Source organism: Spermophilus citellus (assembly GCF_964194105.1).
Source record: "Spermophilus citellus genome assembly, chromosome: 17".
NCBI lineage: Eukaryota > Metazoa > Chordata > Mammalia > Rodentia > Sciuridae > Spermophilus > Spermophilus citellus.
The window spans coordinates 57,829,821-57,848,545 of NC_138199.1; the positions used below are offsets into that span (position 1 = coordinate 57,829,821).

Here is an 18,725-nt window from a genome sequence, read left to right on the forward strand (position 1 = left end):
AGAGATGCCAGGGCCAGGCAGGCCTTACCCAAACCCAGTGCCCCTGGTCTGGCTTCCCCACCCTCACCTCTGAGATCTGGCATCTGGTCCTGACCAAGCTGGGTGGGCAGCCACAGGGCTCTTGAATTCTTTTGCCCTCTGTGTAGTCTGCTCAGTCTTTGTGGCTATGGCTTCTGGTGGCTCTGTCTGGGTCATTTGGGCAGTGTGCAGCTGACACCTCCCTTTCTGCACCCTGCTGGACTGCTCCTCACCTCGATCTTGTGTGAGCAGCCTTCGAGGCTTCTGTGGAGGCCTTAGAGGCATGGAGAAGACAAGGCAGAGGGGCTCAGGCCAGTGGAATATGTTGACTCCAGGGGATCTGGGACCAGGCCTGTAGGTGTGTGCAGGTCTACCTCCTCCCATGAGGTACCCATAACCCTCCCTCCAAGAGGTTCTGAGGGCAGGGCTATGGCAGTGATACTCCCCCCACCACCTCTGGTGAGGGAGGAGGACCCTCCTCCAACCCTGATCACCTGTACCTTTTCTGTGTGGGTGGGGATCTCTTGGTCTTCTGCCTTCTTCTGCCTGAAAGGCAGAGTCACAGGCTCTGAGGCTGCTCCAGTGCCCCAAACCTATAGCCCCCAGGCTGCCTTTGTGGTGGATTTTGTCTTTGGCGGGAGATACACTCTCTCTCTCACCAGAGATCTGCTTCTCCCTGTTGATCACCTGCTGCTTTATTCTTCTGAGTTTTTGCCTCCCTTAAGACACCCGAACTTGTGACTCCACTCTGGATATTAAGTCAGAATGACAAGAGGCCCAGAGAAGTAGGTCCCAGGGGCCCAAAGCCAAGAACTGAGAGGGTGAGGGTCCAGCCCAATATAGACCTGTTTGCCATATTAAAAAAAATTCCATGAAACCTTAATAAATTTAAAAGAATAAGAATTATATAATGTCTGCTCTTGGGTCATAATGGAATTAAAATAGAAATCAATAATAGAAAGATAGCTGGGAGGCCAGGCATGGTGGTACATGCTGGTGATCCCAGATCCAGCTATTCAGGAGGCTGGGGCAGGACTACAAATTTGAGGACAGCCTGGGCATCTTTTTTTAATATTTATTTTTTAGTGGACACAATATCTTTTTTTTTCATGTTCTCAAAAATCTTTAATGACAGAGTTTATGTATAAATAGACGAGTTGGGTGGAAACCATCTGTAACAGGGCACAATTTCGTAAGCGCACACAGACGTGACACAGCAGCCTCTTGGGATCCAGGGTGCTACCTATGAGAAGGGGTTCCGCATCATCCTCCACAGGTGTAAATGGAGGCAAGATGGGCAAGCAGTGAGTGGACACAATATCTTTATTTTTCATTTATGTGGTGCTGAGGATCAAACCCAGTGCCTCATGCATGCTAGGCGAGCACTCTACCACTGAGTCACACCCCCAAACCCATGGACATCTTAAAAAAAAAAAGGCTGGAGATGCAGCTGGTTGAAAACTTGGCTACCCTGCAGGGGTCCTGGGTTCATCCTCCAGTACTGGGAATTGAGGGGAAGATAGCTGGGAGATCCCCAACTTAGTGATTAAATAACACACTTCTAATTAATACACGGGTCAAACAAAAATCTCAAGAGAGGTTAAACATATTTGAAACTAAATTGAAAATAAAAATACAGTTCATTCAAAATTTGTGGGCTATAGCAAAAGCAATGCTAAGAGGGAAGTTTATAGAATTAAAATGAATATTTTAGAAAAGGAGGAATATCTAAAATCAATAAGCATCTATCTTAAGAAACTAGAAAAAGAAGAGCAAATTAAATCCAAGGTAAGTAAAGATAATACAAATTGAAAACAGGAAATCATTACAGAAGATCACCTAAATCAAAAGCTGGTTCTTTGAAAAGATCAGTAAGATCAATTAGGCTCCAGCCAGGGAACAGAAAGAAGAGGGAGGGAGGGAGGGAGAGAGAAATGTTGCAAATTATTAATAGTAGAATGAAAGAGAGAACATCATTCTAGATATAATGGATATTCAAAGGATTAAAAAAAGGAATATTGGGGCTGGGGATGTGGCTCAAGCAGTAGCGCGCTCGCCTGGTGTGCGTGCGACCCGGGTTCGATCCTCAGCACCACATACCAACAAAGATGTTGTGTCCGCCGAGAACTAAAAAATAAAAAAACTCTCTCTCTCTCTCTCTCTCACTCTCTCTTTAAAAAAAAAAAAATGAGGACATAGTTTAAAAAAAAAAATAAATAAATAAAAAAAGGAATATTATGGATGACTCTATGCCTTTACATTTGATAATCTAGATGAAATGGACAATTCATTGAAAAACGCAATCTGCCAAAAATAACACATGGAGAAATAGAATATATCTATTAAAGAAGATGAATCAATAATTAACAACCTTCTGGTCTGAGGATGTACCTCAGTGGTAGAGTGCTTGCCTGGCATGCATGAGTCACTAGGTTTGATCTTTAGCACCACATAAAAATAAACAAATAAAATAAAGGCATTCTATCCACCTACAACTACCAAAAAAAAAAAAAAAGGTTAACAACCTTCCAAAACAAAGAGCACCATGCCCGATAGGTTTACTGTGAATTCTATCAAATATTTAAGGAAGAAATTATATCAATCCTTTCTCTCTTTTTCTGTTAGTATGGCTAGAGCTAATTGATTTTATTGATCTTTTTCAAAGAACTAGATTTTGATTTTGATGATTTTCTCTATTGATTTCCTGTTTTTGATTTTGTTGATTTTTGCTTTTATTTTTATTTATGTTTATTCTACTTGAATAAAAAATTATACATCACAACCAAATGGGATCTATTACAGGAATGCAACATTTGAGATTTAGTTTTTGTAATCCATCACATCAATAGGTTAAAGAAGAAAAATCACATGATCATATAAATACATGCAGAAAAGTGACAAAATTCCTACCCATTCATAACAAAAACTCGAGAAATAGCGAATTTTCAACTTGATAAAGAACATTTACAAAAAAACTATAGCGAGTGTGGTGGTGCTTGCCTGTAGTCCCAGAAACTCGGGAGGCTGGGCTGGGGATGTGGTAGCCACTCGCCTAGCATACATGAGGCACTGGGTTCAATTCTCAGCACCACATAAAAATAAAGATATTGTGTCCACCTAAAACTAAAAAATAAATATAAAAAAAAAACTCTGGAGGTTGACGCGGGAGGATCATGAATTAAAAGTCAGCCTCAGACATTTAGCAAGGCCCTCAACAACTTAGCAAGACCTTATCTCAAAATAAAAAATAGAAAGGGCTGGGTATGTGACTCAGTGGTTAAGCATCCCTGGGTTCAATGCCTGGTACCAAAAAAAAGAATGAATAAATAAATTAATTAATAATAAAGAGTCCAGGTTAAGTCAGGTTTAATGGCGCATGCCTGTAATCTCAGCGCCTCCAGAGACTGAAGCAGGAAGATTTCAAGTTCAAAGCCAGCCTCAGCAATTTAGTGAGGCCTTAAGCAATTTAGTGAGACCCCATCTCAAGATAAAAAATATAAATAAAAAGGGCTGGAGATGTGACTCAGTGGTTAAGCACCCCTGGGTTCAATCTCCCACACCAAAAAAAAAAAAAAAAAAAAAAGTCTATAGCTAGGAGGCTGGGGACATAGCTCAGTAGTAGGAGCACTTACCTGGAATGTGCAAGGCCCTGGGTTTAATACCTAGTACTGAAAAAATAAATTAAAAAAAAATTCACAGCTAACATTATACCTAGCAAGGAGAATCACAAAGCTTTCCTGCGAAGATCCAGAAGATGTCCCCTCTAATCCCTCTAATTGCTGTTTTTTTTATTTTATTTTATTTTTAATTGTTGATGGACCTTTATTTAATTTATTTATTTGTATGCGGTGCTGAGAATCAAAATCAGTGCTTCACACGTTAGGCAAGTGCTTTACCACTGAGTCACAATCCCAGCCCTCTAATTGCTGTTTTTAATATTGTACTGGAAGTCCCAGATAATGCAGTATGACAAGAAAAGGAAATAAAAGGTATACAGATTGGGAAGAAATAAAGCTATCTTTGTTTGCCAATGACATGACTGTCATTCACCTACAATAAAATGAATCTAGACACAGAATTTACATCCTTCTCAAAAAGCAACTCAAAATAGATCATAGAACTAAGTGTAAAACACAAAACTCTAAAACTCCTAGAAGGCAACCCAGGAGAACACCTATCTGAGTGTGGGTATGGCAATGACTCTTTTTTTGATGCAATAACAAAAATGTGACCTGTAAAAGAAATAATTGATAAGCTGGACTTCATTAAAAATTAAAAATTTCTGCTCTACAAAAGACAACATCAAGAGAATGAGAAGACAAACGGGAATGGGAGAAATTATTTGCAAACACTGTAACTCTCAAAACTCAATAATAATGAACTACCCAGTTAAAAAACTGGCAAAAGATTTGAGCAGACACCTCCCAAAGAAGATACACAAATGAAAAGTGAGTGTAGGACATGTTCAACACCATATATTGTTAGGGAGATACCACATACTTCACACCTATTAGAATGCCTAAATTCAAAATACAGGCACCACCAAATACTGGTGAAGATGTGGAGCATCAGGAATGCTCATTTGTTGCTGGTGGGAGTGCAAAATGGTATAATCACTTTGAAAGACAGTTTGGTGGTTTCTTACAAAAAAGAACAAATCCATACCATATATACGGTAAAGCAATCATCCTCTTTGGTATTTACCCAAATGATCTGAAAACTTAAGTCCACACACAAACCTGCATGCAGATGTTTATAGCAGCTTTATTCCTAATTGCTAAGCGTTGGAAGCAACCAGGATGTAGGTGAATGGATAAGTAAACTGTGATATATCCAGACAGTGGAACATTGTTCAGTGCTAAAAAAGAAGTGGAGTATCAAACCATGAAAAGACACGGAGGAAACAAATGCATATTATTAAGTGAAAGAAGGCAATTTGAAAGGCTATGTATGTTATCCAACTCATTCTGGAAGAAGCAAGATTAGACAGTGAAAGGATCAGCGGTTGTCTGGGAATGGAAGAAGGGAGGGATGAATAGGCTGAGTACATTAGAAACTGTTCTGAACTCTGCCTTGATAGACATTTGTCAATATACATTGGTCAAAGACCTTAGAAGGTACAACACCAAGAGTGAACCTTCAAGTAAACTATGGACTTTGGGTGATGATGATTTGTTGATGTAGGTTCATTTTTGTGACAAATGTACCCCTGGTGCAGGATGTCAATAGAGGGGGAGGTTGTGTGGGGTGAGTGGATAAGAAAGTATATGGGATCCCTGTACTTCAGGCTCAATTTTGCAGTACCCCTAAAAACTGCTGTAAAAATAAAATTTGTTTTTCAAAAAACAAAAATCAAAATACTCCAGAAAGATGAGTCCTGAGAGTCTAATGACAATTTGGGTCTAGCTTCACCTGGGACACTTTACCTTTTCATCATTGCTTGGTCCCTTCTTCCAGCCTCTGGCCCGCTTCTCCTTCTGGCTGTACCCATTCTCAACTACTCCCTTCTTCTAAATCTGTCTCCCTGGACTCCTCCCCTCCTCCCTCCTCAACACCTGCCAGGCTCTTGAAGATGTGCAAAGCTGGGCTTTCCCTTGGCAGAGGGCCTGACATCCAGAGTGGGGGGTCAGAGGCTGATCAGGGCTCAGGGTGCCCCTCCTCTCTCCCACAGACTTCCCTCTCCACATCCATGTCCACCCCTAACTCCAAATTCCTTTCCTTCCTTTGCATCCATCTTGCCTCTGCCAGAAGCTTCCATGCATTGCTCACCCCCCCTGGGCCTCCAAAGCCTGACCCCAGACACGGGGAACTTTGGGCATTTGTGTGCATGTTTTGTACATGTGAAAGTCACAGGATGTGTGTGCATGGGCATCCGCGTGGCTTATTCTGTGTGTGCATGGATGTACAGTGTGAGTGCTAGGATATGGTGTGTGTGCATGTCTGGGTTGCATATGGGTATGCATCATTACCGTGGGCTCTCCTTACATTTGAGGGACCTCCCGCTCAATGCTGTGGTCCCCTGGAGGACCAGTCTCTTGGCTTCCTTCAAGCCCCCAGGCACCATCCCTTTTCCATGCAGGTCTTCCCCGAGGAGAGACCGGAAGAACTCCCTCCACACTCCCTTTCTGTCCAGTCCCACCCCCCAAGGGTTACCCCCCTCAGATGATCCCAATGTGCCCCTGGCTTCAGGCCTAAGAATCGGAAGCCTCAGAGAGGACTCTGAAGCCTCCTGAAGTCAGATAAGTCTTTCCAGGTGGCCTTGAAGTCTGGCTAAGGGGAGTGAAGTGGAACTATCCCTGAGTGAGCAGAGTGAGATGGATGGCCAGGAACAGGATGACGGAGCCCTCAGGGAGTTGGTGGGGCTGGGGACAACTAAAAATATGGGGGTGTCATCCCTAAAAAATTGAGACTAGGCTATGGCAGCCAGGTGAGCTCATTGGTCCAGGAGCATTTGCACAAAAAGTCTGAGCGAGGGATCAGCACTGGAGGCTTTACTGGTTTTGTCTAGTCATTTCTCTGGGGTGGAAGGGGATGACAGCTTAAAATGGATTTTCAGGAATAATGGATTCCCTTTCTTGGTTCCCGGCACCGAGCTGCAACACAAAAGAGAGAGTGTCACTGGGGTCCCAGAGAGAGGGTGACAAAGGAGGGGCAGGCCCAGGACCTGTCCAAGGGAGGAGGTCCTGGGGTCAGGGGCCTTCTGCTGCATGTGGCTGGGAAGCTGATGTTCTGGTCTGTGTCCCTCCATTACCAGAGGCAAGGACCACTACACAGCCTTGTCCCCTCACTGTCCCTCCACACAGTGTCCTTGCCCAGGGCTCCAGACAGCACTCTCTGCAGGGCAGACACCAGCAGAGTAGTTCCACTTTCTAATACCGCATTGACCCTTCCCACTTTGAACCCAGGTTCCGGGCTCTAGACTGGGAGAGCTCACCCTCCATGGTCCCCAAGCCTCCTTCGACCCTGGCCTTGGCACTTCACCTCAGTCCACCAGAACTTCGTTTCCAGTAGCCTTTATGAGGTCACTGAGGTTGAGGCCTTACTGAGCTGCAAGTGGCCCTTCTCAGCCCCCCCATTCTGCTGTTCTTTACCCCTGCCCAGCTGGGCAAGCAATGAGGCCCCACAGTTGTGGCCCTTAGGGGAGTTGTACCCAGTCTACTCACTCTTCCTTGCATTCCTGCAGTGTGGCGGGGATGTCCTGTGTCGGAAGGAACTTCACTTCCCCCTCAATGGTGGCTCTCTTGATCCCAGGTTTGAAGTCTAAGTAAGAAGGGAAGCTCTGTTTTTCCTGTTCTGGAACTTTCTCTGGCTCCTTGGCTTTGGGTGGATTCTGAGGCTGCAGAGGCTCTGTACAAGGTTTCACAGGCTCTTTAGAAGGTGCCGCAGACTTCTGGGATGGAGCTTTGATCATTTGTTCTAAACTGGGCAACTCCATGTCGTTGGAGGCTATGGCCAAGGAAGATGCGAAATTGATCAGCTCTTCCAGGCCGATGGATGGCGGGAGGCTGGAGGTTGACAGACAAGGGCTTGATATTGGCTGGGAGGTTGTGACTTGGCGAAATGTCAGGGCCCTGGAGATCTGGAGCATATTCTCAGGGCACAGTGTGTTTTTGGGTTTGGACTCCTGCTTTGGGTGGCTGGGGGTCTTCTCTGTGTCTCTTTCTTTGGACTGCCTATTTATTGCCTGTTGCAGGCTGTGCTCTGATGCTTGGATGAGCTTATTTGCCCAGAAGAGGTGCTTGGAAGTCTGTACGCGGATGGAGCGATGCTCAGGGCATGTCAGTTCTTTCCTTGAGACACTCTGGAGGCTGGAGTTGGAGCCTATCGACCAACCCGAGAAGGTCCTTGGTATCTCCTCTGTGTAGGGATGGAGGGTCTCTATTGTGTAATATTGCTGCTCGGTGTGTTCGCAGCCAAACTCCAGAGAGCTCATCTCCCAATAGGGGTCATTGTGTGACTTAGCTTCAGGCCCCCTCTCTGGGATGTCTACATCTGAGTTGTCTTCCAGATCTGGGACTGAGTCCAGGTGCGAATCCACATTTGCTCTGGGCCGAGGCTCTTGCTCTAGCAATTCTTCCTCCACCTGAAAGATTTCAACTAAAAGCTAAGGAGGCAAAGCTGGGTGTCCCTGCCTGCAAGGTCCTTCCTGGCACCAAAGACCTGCCTGGGGCAGGAGACAGTGTGGGTGGGTGATGGGGGTGGGGGGGGTGTGAGCTGCCACACCAGTCTAGTACTAAGGTCCCAGAACTGTCAAGGATAAGGGTTGGTGTGGATTTTGGGCCTCAAAGACTCTGCCCCTTGCCTACCAACTCCCCATATGGGGGGACCTTGTCACTCTCACCTCTAGGTCTTCTTCCTCTTCTGCTAATCGGGGATGGGGCCGTGGAGAGTTGAAGTCATCCCTAAGACAAAAGAAGTCAGAGTGGGTGATAGGGATCCTCGAGGTTGGCTCAGGGGAAAAGGGATCTCTGAGACTCTCAAGGCCTCTTGTCTTATACAGGGGCTGGTAAGATGACCTCACTAACTGACCCACTCCTCAGTGTCCCCGCTCCCACAAAGAGCATGATATTCTTAAGTTCCAGTGAGTTTAGAAAATTCCTAGGAGGTTTGCCAACTCATCTGTCATCCCCACAGTGGGATTGGGTGAGTTGGAGGAGACACAGGGAATCTTCATTTTTATGGAGCATCACAGGTGAGCCCACATAGCTTGCTTTGAAAACTAAAGCTCAGAAAAAGGGCTTCCTACCAAGGGGAAAGCCCAAAGCAATGTCCACCCACTTGCCCATTCCCAGCTTTGCAGGTCTGGAGACCAGAGATGTGTGTGGATGGGAAGTTTCTCTCTGTTGCTCTTGACCCTTGCCCTCCATGCTTGGCTATTGTTATCCCTGATTCTTCCTTAGGCACCTGCCCAGCCCCCTCCTGACAGCTCTGTCCTGAACAGGCAAGGCCTCTCTCAGTAGTCAGGCCCTATCCATATCCCCGTTGTGCCCCATCACCCTCAGCCTTCCTCCAGTGTCAGGGACTGAAGGCAGAGAGAGAAGAGGAATGGTAGACACCCCCACCTCCAGACTTTTGGCCTGGATACTGATCTTGGGAAGACTTTAGAAATGGGCAAAACTGAGGGAAATTCTAGGTGTGGTGGGGGGCCACATGGATTCAGGGGGCAAGGGTAGGAAGGGGGAGACTGGTTCTCACGGTATCTCCACGATGTCCACTGACCCCTTGCCACAGCAGGGAAATCCATTGGCACCTGGCAGGGAGAAGGAGATCAGGGTGGGGAGCTGCAGGGTGAGGGACAGTCCTTGAGGGATCCTGGAGTCAGGGCTAGTGGTGCTGTCCAGCCGCCTCCCCCTCCCCACTGCCTCACCTCAGCCTGCCTGCCATCCCCTCTTCCAGCTCATCCCTCCTCTCTGTGGGTTGCCACATCACCAGTCCTGTCCTCCATATCAGCTTGCCTCCACTCGTCATCCTGGCCCCGCCTATCCCACCTCCATCACCCCAGCCACAAGATCGAGAGAGTCTTCCCTTCCGCTGGTGGAGCGCTTCCTCTGCCCCAGTGCTGTCATCTCACTGTGCCAAATATTAGAGGGGCTCATTTGCCTCTGGTTCCACAGCTGGACTTGAATAAAGTCTTAAGAAACTCTCTCTCCCTGCCCACATTGCTGTCCTCTACAGGAGCCTGTAACTGTAGGGGCCACCACGCCCCAGGTGGACCTTCCTCTTCTCCCTCTATTTCTGCTCCTCTGCTGCTTGCTGTCCTCCCCCAGCCCATCCATCCCCACCCAGGCCAGTACCCTAACTTCAGGGGCTTGATCTGAGGCAATGCCAGCACCTCCCTCACTGGTGATTTGTGAGTTAGGATCATCCTCTGCAGAGGAGGCTGAGTGACTCCCAGGACTGGTCCCCATACCAGGCCCCTCCCTGGAGACTGTATCTTCTAGTGCAGAAGCTGCTCTTTATCTTCCCCTGGGGTGATGACACCCGGTTGTCCCATTTTCTGCTCCCCAGGTAGAGGATAAGAGTTCATGGCAGAGTGATTCGGGGGTGACGGGGGCAATTGTGCATCAGGCACAGCGGGTCCCCATTAACCTGGGCTGGGGCAGGAAGTGACAGTCCTGGTTCTGGCTAAGAACAACATGAGAATGTGCTGTGGTCTCTTCTTGGAGATGTAGACTGGAGGGCAGTGGTCCTTGCAGGTCTGATCCAGGGGGTGGTTTGGGATCTCTGTGCTTCCGCCTGGGCCTGGAGATCTTGTAGTAACTGAGTGGTAAGGCTTTGAGGGTATCTCCATGGGCAGGACCCCAACGGCCAGTTCTACCTCCTTGACCACAGCTCCCCTGGCTTCCTCCACAAGTCTGCTGCTCCATCTCCAGCTCCCCCTGGCCCAAGCCTGGCTCCTCTGCAGCCTCTGAGTGGACAGCTTTCTTCACTTGCTTTACAGTTTCCCTGGGCAATTTGACCAACACCCACAGCCTCAACCCTTCCATAAGTAGCAACTAGGTATGGACAAGGGGGAAATGATTATGGAGTGTGGGGGCTGGAAAAAAGTCTGAGGTTGACTCCACTTGAGACCTCTGTGCCTGACTTAGGGATGTTCTATTGAGGATTCAAGTAACAGCCTATGGTCTATAAAATAATCCCAATTTCCAATTGTTGCCAGTGTACAGAAATACATTAAAACTGGGTACAGACAGGAGTCTCCCAAGTTTGAGGACAGCTTCAGCAACTTAGCAAGGCCCTAAGTAACTTAACAAGACCCTGTCTCAAAATAAAAAATAAAAAGGGCTGGTAATGTGGCTTAGTGGTGAAGTGATTCTGGATTCAATCCCTAGTACAAAAAAAAAAGTTGTTTTTTTTTTTCCACAAGGTATATTGGTGACGTAATTTTCCTTTCTTATGATGAGTTTTGATATTAGATATTAGAATGATATTTGATATTAGAGTGGTTCTGGCCTCAAAAAATGCCTTGGAAGTATTTGCTCTTTGGTTTTCTGGAAGAGTTTGTGCAAATAATTGGTATTATTTCTTCCCTAATGTTGGTAGCATTCACAAGTGAAGCTTATGAACTTGGGCCTGGAGCTTCCTTACAGGATGATTGTGAATTACATGTTTTAAAAGCTACATGCAGTGTGTTTTGCCTATGTTTTCTTTTCATTGTGGTAAAATATGTCTAATAGTGTGTGTGTATGTGTGTGTGCTGGGGACTGAACAAAGCCCCAGTGCATGCTAAGTGCATCCTATACACCCCCTTATTTTAACCATTTATATAGTCAAGGGCCATCAGGTGCGTACACACTATTGTGCAACCATTGGCACCATCCATCTCCAGAATATCTGTTTCTTTTTTTCTTATGATACTGAGAATTTAACCCAGGGGAGCTCTACTACTGAGCTACAACACCAGCTTTTCTTATTTTGAGACAGGGTCCTGCTAGGTTGCTGAGGCTGGCCTCAAACTTTCTATCCTCTTGCCTCAGCCTCACAAGTCCTGGGATTATGACATGTGCCACTGTGCATGACTGTTTCTTCTTGAGTGAGCTTCCAAAATTTTTGTCTTGTAAGGAATTGGCCCATTTTATCTAAGTTGTCAATTTCATTTGCATGAGTTATCCATTGCACATAGGTAGAATCTGTAATGATATCACCCCTTTCATTTCAGATAACTTTGGTTCTCTTTCTTCTTGGCTGGGGATTTATTAATTTTGTGGATCCCAAAGGACCATCTTTTGGTTTCACTGGTTTCTTCTGTTTTCTGCTTTTTTTTTTTTCATTGATTGTCACTTAGCTCTTTATTCTTTTGCTTACTTTGGGCTTCATTTGCCCCAATCCCCTTTGTGAGACAAAAACTGACATACAGATTTGAGGACTTTCCTCTTTTCTAACATTGGAGTTTATTGCTGTAACTTTAGCTGCATGCCACAATTCTTGGTGTTATGTGTTCATTTTTGTTCAGTTCATAATACTTTCTAATTTCCAATTTGATTCTTTCCTTGACACATGAGTTATTCAGAAGTGTACTTACTATTTTTCAAATATTTGAGTGTTTTCCAGTTATCTTTTTGCTATTGGTTTTTATTTTAATTTTATTGTGGCCAGAGAACATACCAAATATGACTTGAATCCTTTTAAATTTATTAAATTTTTTATTTTATTTTATTGTTGGTTGTTCAAAACATTACATAGTTCTTAATATACCATATTTCACAGATTGATTCAAGTGGGTTATGAACTCCCATTTTTACCCCGTATACAGATTGCTGTAATTTATTAAATTTTTTAACAGCCCAGAATATGATCTTTGTTGTAAACTTAGTGTATATTTGGCTATTGTTGGGTGGAATATTCTATAAATGTCAATCAGGTCATGTTCGTAGGTAGTATTGTTCAAGTCTTCTATATCTTTGTTGATTTTGTGTCTACTCTCTCTATTAATTTTTTAATATATATACACATATACATATACATGTATATATATTTATATACATATTTATTTATTTGTCGATGAACCTAAAACTTTATTTTATTTATTTATTTTTATGTGGTGCTGAGGATTGAACCCAGGGCCTCACACATGCTAGGCAAGTGCTCTACCACTGAGCCATAACCCCAGCCCTCTATCAATTTTTGAAAGGGGAGTGTTGAAATTTTTTAACTATAATTGTGGATTTGTTTCTTTCTCTTGGCAGTTGTATTTTTTTTCTCTCTGTATTTTGAAGCTCTAATATTAGGTACATAAACATTTAGTATAGTTATTCCCCCACTTATTTTTTTCCCCCAGTGATGCCGAGGATTGACCTCAGGGTATTGCACGTGCTAAGCACATGCTTCACCACTATGCTGACACCCAGTCTGCTTCTGGGGCTTAAATCTATTGTCTATTATTAAATCTATTGCTTTTGTTCTCTTTTCCTTTTTTATTTCTTCTTTTTTTATATGCAGAACAGATTTTATAATTTTCTTAAAAAAAATTTTTTTTGGTTGTAGGTGGACACAATACCTTTATTTTTTATTTATTCATATGTGGTACTGAGGATGGAACTCGGCACCTTACATGCACTAGGTGTGCACTATACTGCTAAGTCACAACTCCAGTCCCAGATTTTATAATTTTCTGTCTTTGATATAAAATGTGTAGGTCTACATGTATTTTGTTGTTGTTTTAATTTTTTTTTTTTTTGGAACTGGGGATTGAACTCAGGGGCACTCAACCTCTGGGCCACATCCCCAGCCCTATTTTCTATTTTATTTAGAGACAAGGTCTCACTAAATTGCTTGGTGCCTTGCTTTTGCTGAGGTGGCTTTGAATTCCTCCTGCCTCAGTCTCCCGAGCTTTCTTTTGTAGCATATATTTTCAATTCCATTTTATCTTTCCTGTTGACTTTGTTTTTTCTGTAGACTTTTATGAGCTATAACTCTGTTACTTTAGGATTTATAATATACATATTTAATTTATCCTAAGTTCAAAGGGTAGTATACTGCTCTACAAATCTACAACACACCTTCATTTCCTCTTAGCCTGGTATTTAATATTTTAAATATTAAAAAAATGACAGTAGTATAACTTTGTTTGCAATGAGTAAGCACACGAGGGGGACCCACAAGCACATCAGAGGGTCCATTATGTCTTTAGAATGTGGATAGCGGAGGATTGGCACCTGATGAAGAGGTGGAGTCAGAAGTAACTCCAGCTGAGGAGAAAGAGCAAGTAGGAGGAGGATGAGCCCACCTGTCCAGGTGAGTCCCAGGGGGGCCAACTCAGAGAAACTAGACAGGACAGAGCCATGGGCTGAATGTGCTCCTTCCCCACTGTAAGTGCTGTACCCGTGGCAGCCACATGACCACCACCAGGAAGGACTTCCACATTCTGGCAGGCAGTGGTCCCCACTGATGTGTTTGGTTCCTGCCTGGTCATCTTAAAGTGCTATCTGCCAGGAAGTAGGTCCTAGAGTCACAAGGGTCTCCATCAGCTTTTTAATTATTCTACTCTTGAACATGGACAACCAAGTATTACCAAACACATGTCAGTAGCAGATCAAGAGAAAAGATGATCCTAGAGTACCAGAGGTAATTTGAGAAACAGAAAGAGCTCAAAGAGCAACTAAACATTTTTTAGAGATTCAAGAATGAATGACTCTATTTAATACATTTTACATCAAAAATAAGAACAAGATGTTATGAAAATTATAGAAGGAAATAGCTTTGGCAAATAGGTTTAGAAAATTAAAACAGAGAATATTATCCCCAGAGGTGGAATCAAAATGTAAGATAACATGAAAGAAAAGGATCATAGGAGATCCATTTCTGAATTCTAGAAAGGAGATCAAGAATAGAGAACACAGAGGGCTGGGGACGTAGCTCAGTGGTAGAGGGCTTACTTAGTGTGCTCGAGGCCCTGGGTTCATTCCCCAATAGCCCCCAAAGTAAAACACAACAACAAACAATAGCAAACACAAGAGAAGAAAAATCAAAATCTCCCTGAGCCCAAGAATAAAACTGAAGGATGCCCTAGTTTAAAAGAGTTCACTGAATGCCAACTTGACAGATGTCAAAACATCCTTGCTGTGAAAGTACATTACATCAGTAACAAACAACTCCTAAGTGCTTCTAAAGAGGAAAACCCAGTAACCTACAAAGAGAGGAAACTCATACTGGTAGCAGACTTATCAACAGTGGTTTTATTGTAACTAACTTGCCTTTAAATTCGGAGGAAAATGAATTTTATATCCAGCCAAACTGTCATTTCAGATACAAAAAAAAAAAAAAAAAAAAAAAAAAAAACCCAGAAAATTTACTTTCTCTTTTTAAGGAAATTATTTGAATATGTATTAAAGCAAAATGAATATGTACAACAAGAAAGTCTAGAAGGAAATAACATGTCCATCCCAGCAAAGTAGCCAAGTCCCAGATATCTACTGGATAGAGGCCAACAATCAGTTCAGATTGGTGCAGCAAACAGAGAGTTCTAGATAGTAGATCTGAAAAAGAAAACCTGACCGAATAGTTGACCAGACATGGCAGTTGAGGGGAAACTAACACTATGATAAAACCAAAGGGTATAAGAAAAAGGCAATACGAGCTTCCAGGAAAAACAAAGAGCTGGGTAAGAAAGAAAAGGTAGGGGCTGGGCTATAGCTTGTCTAGCACATGTGAGTCCCTGGGTTTAATCCTCAGCACCACATACAAATGAATAAATTGAATAAAGGTATTTAAAAAAAGAAAGAAAAGGTAATCATGATACCTTTTTTCCCTGGTTTTTGCAATGAAAAGAAGTTAGTTACAATAAAACAATCTTGTTCATTAACTTTCAATTTTTAGACTCAATATCTAGAAAATATTTGGAAAACGTGACTGTGGTTATGGGACAATGATATTGTCTCAATATTCAGACACCAAAAGTGCAGGTTAGAGTTTCGGGGAGATAGAAGGCAGAGAGAAAAGCTAAAGAGAACGAAGGAGCTCTAAAAATTTCTTACTTTGTGGAGTATCAAAAGATACTGTCTTGGGCTGGGGATGTGGCTCAAGCCATAATGCGCTCATCTGGCATGGGTGGGGTGCTGGGTTCAATCCTCAGCACCACATACAAATAAAATAAAGATGTTGTGTCCACCGAAAAATAAAAAAATAAAAAATAAAAGATTCTCTCTCTCTCTCTTTCTCTTTCTCTTTCAAAAAAAAAATACTGTCTAAAGTTTACAAAAATAATATGAGTATATTCAGTTTATAGGAATCAGCAGATCTAAAGCAATTGATGTTGGGAGGACTGGGAGGCTGCCTGGTACCTTTACATCAGCAAAGAACTGATAAGTGAAGAATGAGCTTGTGAACTTGCAGAGATAAAAAGGTAATTAGGCAGAAAAATGGTTCAAATGGAACAACTGCAGTGGCTTCCAGGAGTTGACCTGAGGATGTAGAGATCCTTGTTTTTCGTCACTGAATAAGTTCTTCAGTACCCTTGAGACACCTGCACATGTCTTTGATAAAGTTGAAAGAATATGTTGAGTGCCTGCTCTAGGCCAGGCATGTACTGGGGGCTGAGGATACAGTGATGAGCAAGTCCTTGTGCCCAGGTTGCTTTCAAGCAACATAGCAGACGCTCCCATCTGATTCTTATTTACATTTCACCCAAACTCCAGTCATTTGTGTCTGACCTCAGATTCATTGTTCCTGACCTCAAATTCACTGCATCCAAGACATTGTCCACAGGAGAGGGTGCTGTCTTCTCCCTCTGCCATCCTGATATCTTATTGTGATGACTGGAGGGCTCTCCATCATGCCAGGTTAGAGGCTGCTTCTCTAGTCGCCCCAGGTCCATCCCTGCAGACCTCTATCTGAGCACATGGTCTCCTGCTCACCCTCCTTGAGTTCCTTGGCAGGATGTGCAGGTTGCTCACTTGGAGTCTCTTCTCCTCGGCATGGAGCCTGGCACAAGGTAGATGCTCAGTAAACATCTTTGCAAAAAAATCCGAATTCTTCATCCCTCTTCCTCTGCCAAACCTGCAGTTGATCCTGCTTTTCTTGTCTCAAGTTCACACGCTGCAAGGCCAGACTTCGTGTGGTCAGTGCTATTCTGCATGCCCGACACACCCTCTTTCTTTTCCAGGCTTTCCTCTCTTGATAACTCCCTTTTCCTCTCCTGATTCATCCTTTGCCCGAATTTAGAAACCTCTGTCACCTGTGACTCCCCCACACTTCTGTAGCTCCTGACCTTCCTTTTCCATTTCCACTGTTTCTCTCCTTGCCTCCCAATGCCACAGCCAACACAAGCCTAGCACTGACTTCCTGCTGGTGCTTGAGCTGAGTGCTTTGCACACGTTGACTTCACAGCTTCCTTATGCACAGTGGCTATGACTGTCCTCTCAGAGATGAGAAAACTCCCATGAGGTTGCACAGCGATAAAGAACAGCACATAACCTGAAAGCAAGCCTTGCTGGCTCCGAACCCTGGGATGATTCTCATCGTGCTATCTGAAATCTCTTCAAGCCTTTAGTGGAAACACTGCAACCATGTTCTCCTTCAATCTGGGCTTCTCACTGATCCCTGAGAGTCAGCTACATAACACCTGCCTCCAGTCACACCAGACTCCACTGTGGCCTCAGAGAGCTTGTGTGGTCTGACCTCTGCCTTCTTCTTCTTCTTTTTTTTCTTCTTTTAATTTTTTGGCATCCTGCTTCCTGTCCCTTGCCTCAAGGTCAAGTTAACCCAGAGTATGGCAGGCTCTTTTGTGCCCCAGTGCTTTTGCACATGCTATTATATTTGGAAAACCCTCTCCCAGAAAAATCTTAAACATGCCTGAAAGCCCAACTCTAATCTCCAGTGTCATCTTCTCTGACAAACCAAGCTGTCCCACCTACATCTCAACTTTGTTGAGTCAATCCACTTTTCAGGACCTGGCACAAGAGTCTTGGAAGGGGTGCAATAAATGTCACAGGAGTGATTTATGGTGCCTGTGAAAATTCCTTAACCATGGATTTTGGGAACGGAGAGAGCTGCTCTCTGGCACATGTTTAATACTGGCTCAAGTCCTGGGATAGCTCGTTCCAAGAAGAAAGTCCTAATTTCAGTTGCGATCTGAGTCCTCAAGTGGAAAAAGTGACCAATAAATACTGGTTGAAAATCGAGTGCTCCTTCCTGTAAAGTTCCAAGCATCAACCAAGGAGTTGGACGTGAGTTTGGGGGAGTATCTGCAGTTAGGAATAATTCGGGAGTCGTTTCCTGGACACACGGCGACTACCCTTTCCGTGGGTCCAGCTCCCTTCCAAGAACACCCTGAATTCAGCTCAAGAGGAGCAAGTGCGCAGCCGTGCACAATCATTAGGGGTGCTGAGGCCTCGGGTGGAGTAAGGGGTGTCATAAGGATTTGGCGGGTTCACCTTCCTTTCGCGCGCCCCAGGCACGTTCTGTGCAGCCCCCTCCCGCTCGCTTCCCTCCCCCGCCCGCGCTCGCCCCGCCGCCCTAGGCGCCCACCCTGCCCGGCGCTCCCACCTGTCAGCCCCATGCTGACCGAGGCTCTGTCTGGGAGGCGGGGAGCGGACTGGTGGCTGCTGCCCCTCCGCCTCCAGTGCGCTCTTTGGTGCGGGGGGATGTGGGGGCGCTGGAAATACTGGGGGCGCTGGCGCCTGTGATGTCGCCGCTTCTGTGACGTTCCTGCCGCGACTCCTTAGGCGCGGGAACTGCGCTCTGGCAGATCACACAGAGGGAGGGTGTGGTAAGCGGGAGGCTGCTAGACTGGACTCTGCACCGCTCTGGGCACCAGACGCTGCCCTTCCGTGGGTCTAGATCCCTCCAGAACCGATGAATCAACTCAAGCTGCATAGGTGTGCAATGCACATTCACTGTGCACAGCTATTGGGGGTGTGGAGCCAGATCATTCAAGGTATCCTCTGTCCCTGCCACATTGGTCCTCAGCCAGACCCTGCTCTGTGTCCAAGGAACTCATTCAGGCAAAGTCACCCTCCACCCCCATGCAGATGCTCATGAGCAGCTGGAAGTGGGAAGAGCCCTGGCCCACACTCAGTTCAGTTCAGTGGATGCCAGGCCTCAGGGACAGGAGGGATGAGCTGAGGCATGTGACATGCACCCACTTCTCCGTGCCTGGTCAATGCCTAACATCCCACTTCTAGTTGCCTTTGGGAGGTACTGGGCTGACCGCCTTGGCAAAGTGTGCAGGTCTGGTGTCTTCTCCCTCCCCCGCTTGGCCCTACAATTTC

General features: G+C 44.8%; 1 protein-coding gene across 1 annotated transcript; it reads right to left on the bottom strand.

Annotated features, from left to right (window-relative positions):
• Nucleotides 1–6,322: 6,322 nt before the first annotated feature.
• Nucleotides 6,323–18,718, bottom strand: SPATA32 (spermatogenesis associated 32). Its single transcript, XM_081271776.1, has 5 exons — nucleotides 18,009–18,718; nucleotides 9,214–9,376; nucleotides 8,360–8,420; nucleotides 7,182–8,101; nucleotides 6,323–6,611 (listed from the first exon to the last, which is right to left on the bottom strand). Exons 1-5 carry the CDS (start codon nucleotides 18,328–18,330, stop codon nucleotides 6,527–6,529), a joined length of 1,551 nt encoding a protein of 516 aa, XP_081127902.1. The 5' UTR covers nucleotides 18,331–18,718; the 3' UTR covers nucleotides 6,323–6,526.
• Nucleotides 18,719–18,725: the final 7 nt, after the last annotated feature.

Bases quoted from the DNA above. Each gene is read 5' to 3' on its own strand.
- SPATA32 (XM_081271776.1), bottom strand. From the start codon at position 18,330: ATGCAGCTTGAGTTGATTCATCGGTTCTGGAGGGATCTAGACCCACGG. The intron at 9,377-18,008 runs GCTGACAGGTGG...GAGGTGAGGCAG, and splicing joins AGAGCCTCGGTCAGCATGGG to TGGGGAGGGGGAGGCGGCTG. The intron at 8,102-8,359 runs GTGAGAGTGACA...GAAATCTTTCAG, and splicing joins AAGAGGAAGAAGACCTAGAG to GTGGAGGAAGAATTGCTAGA.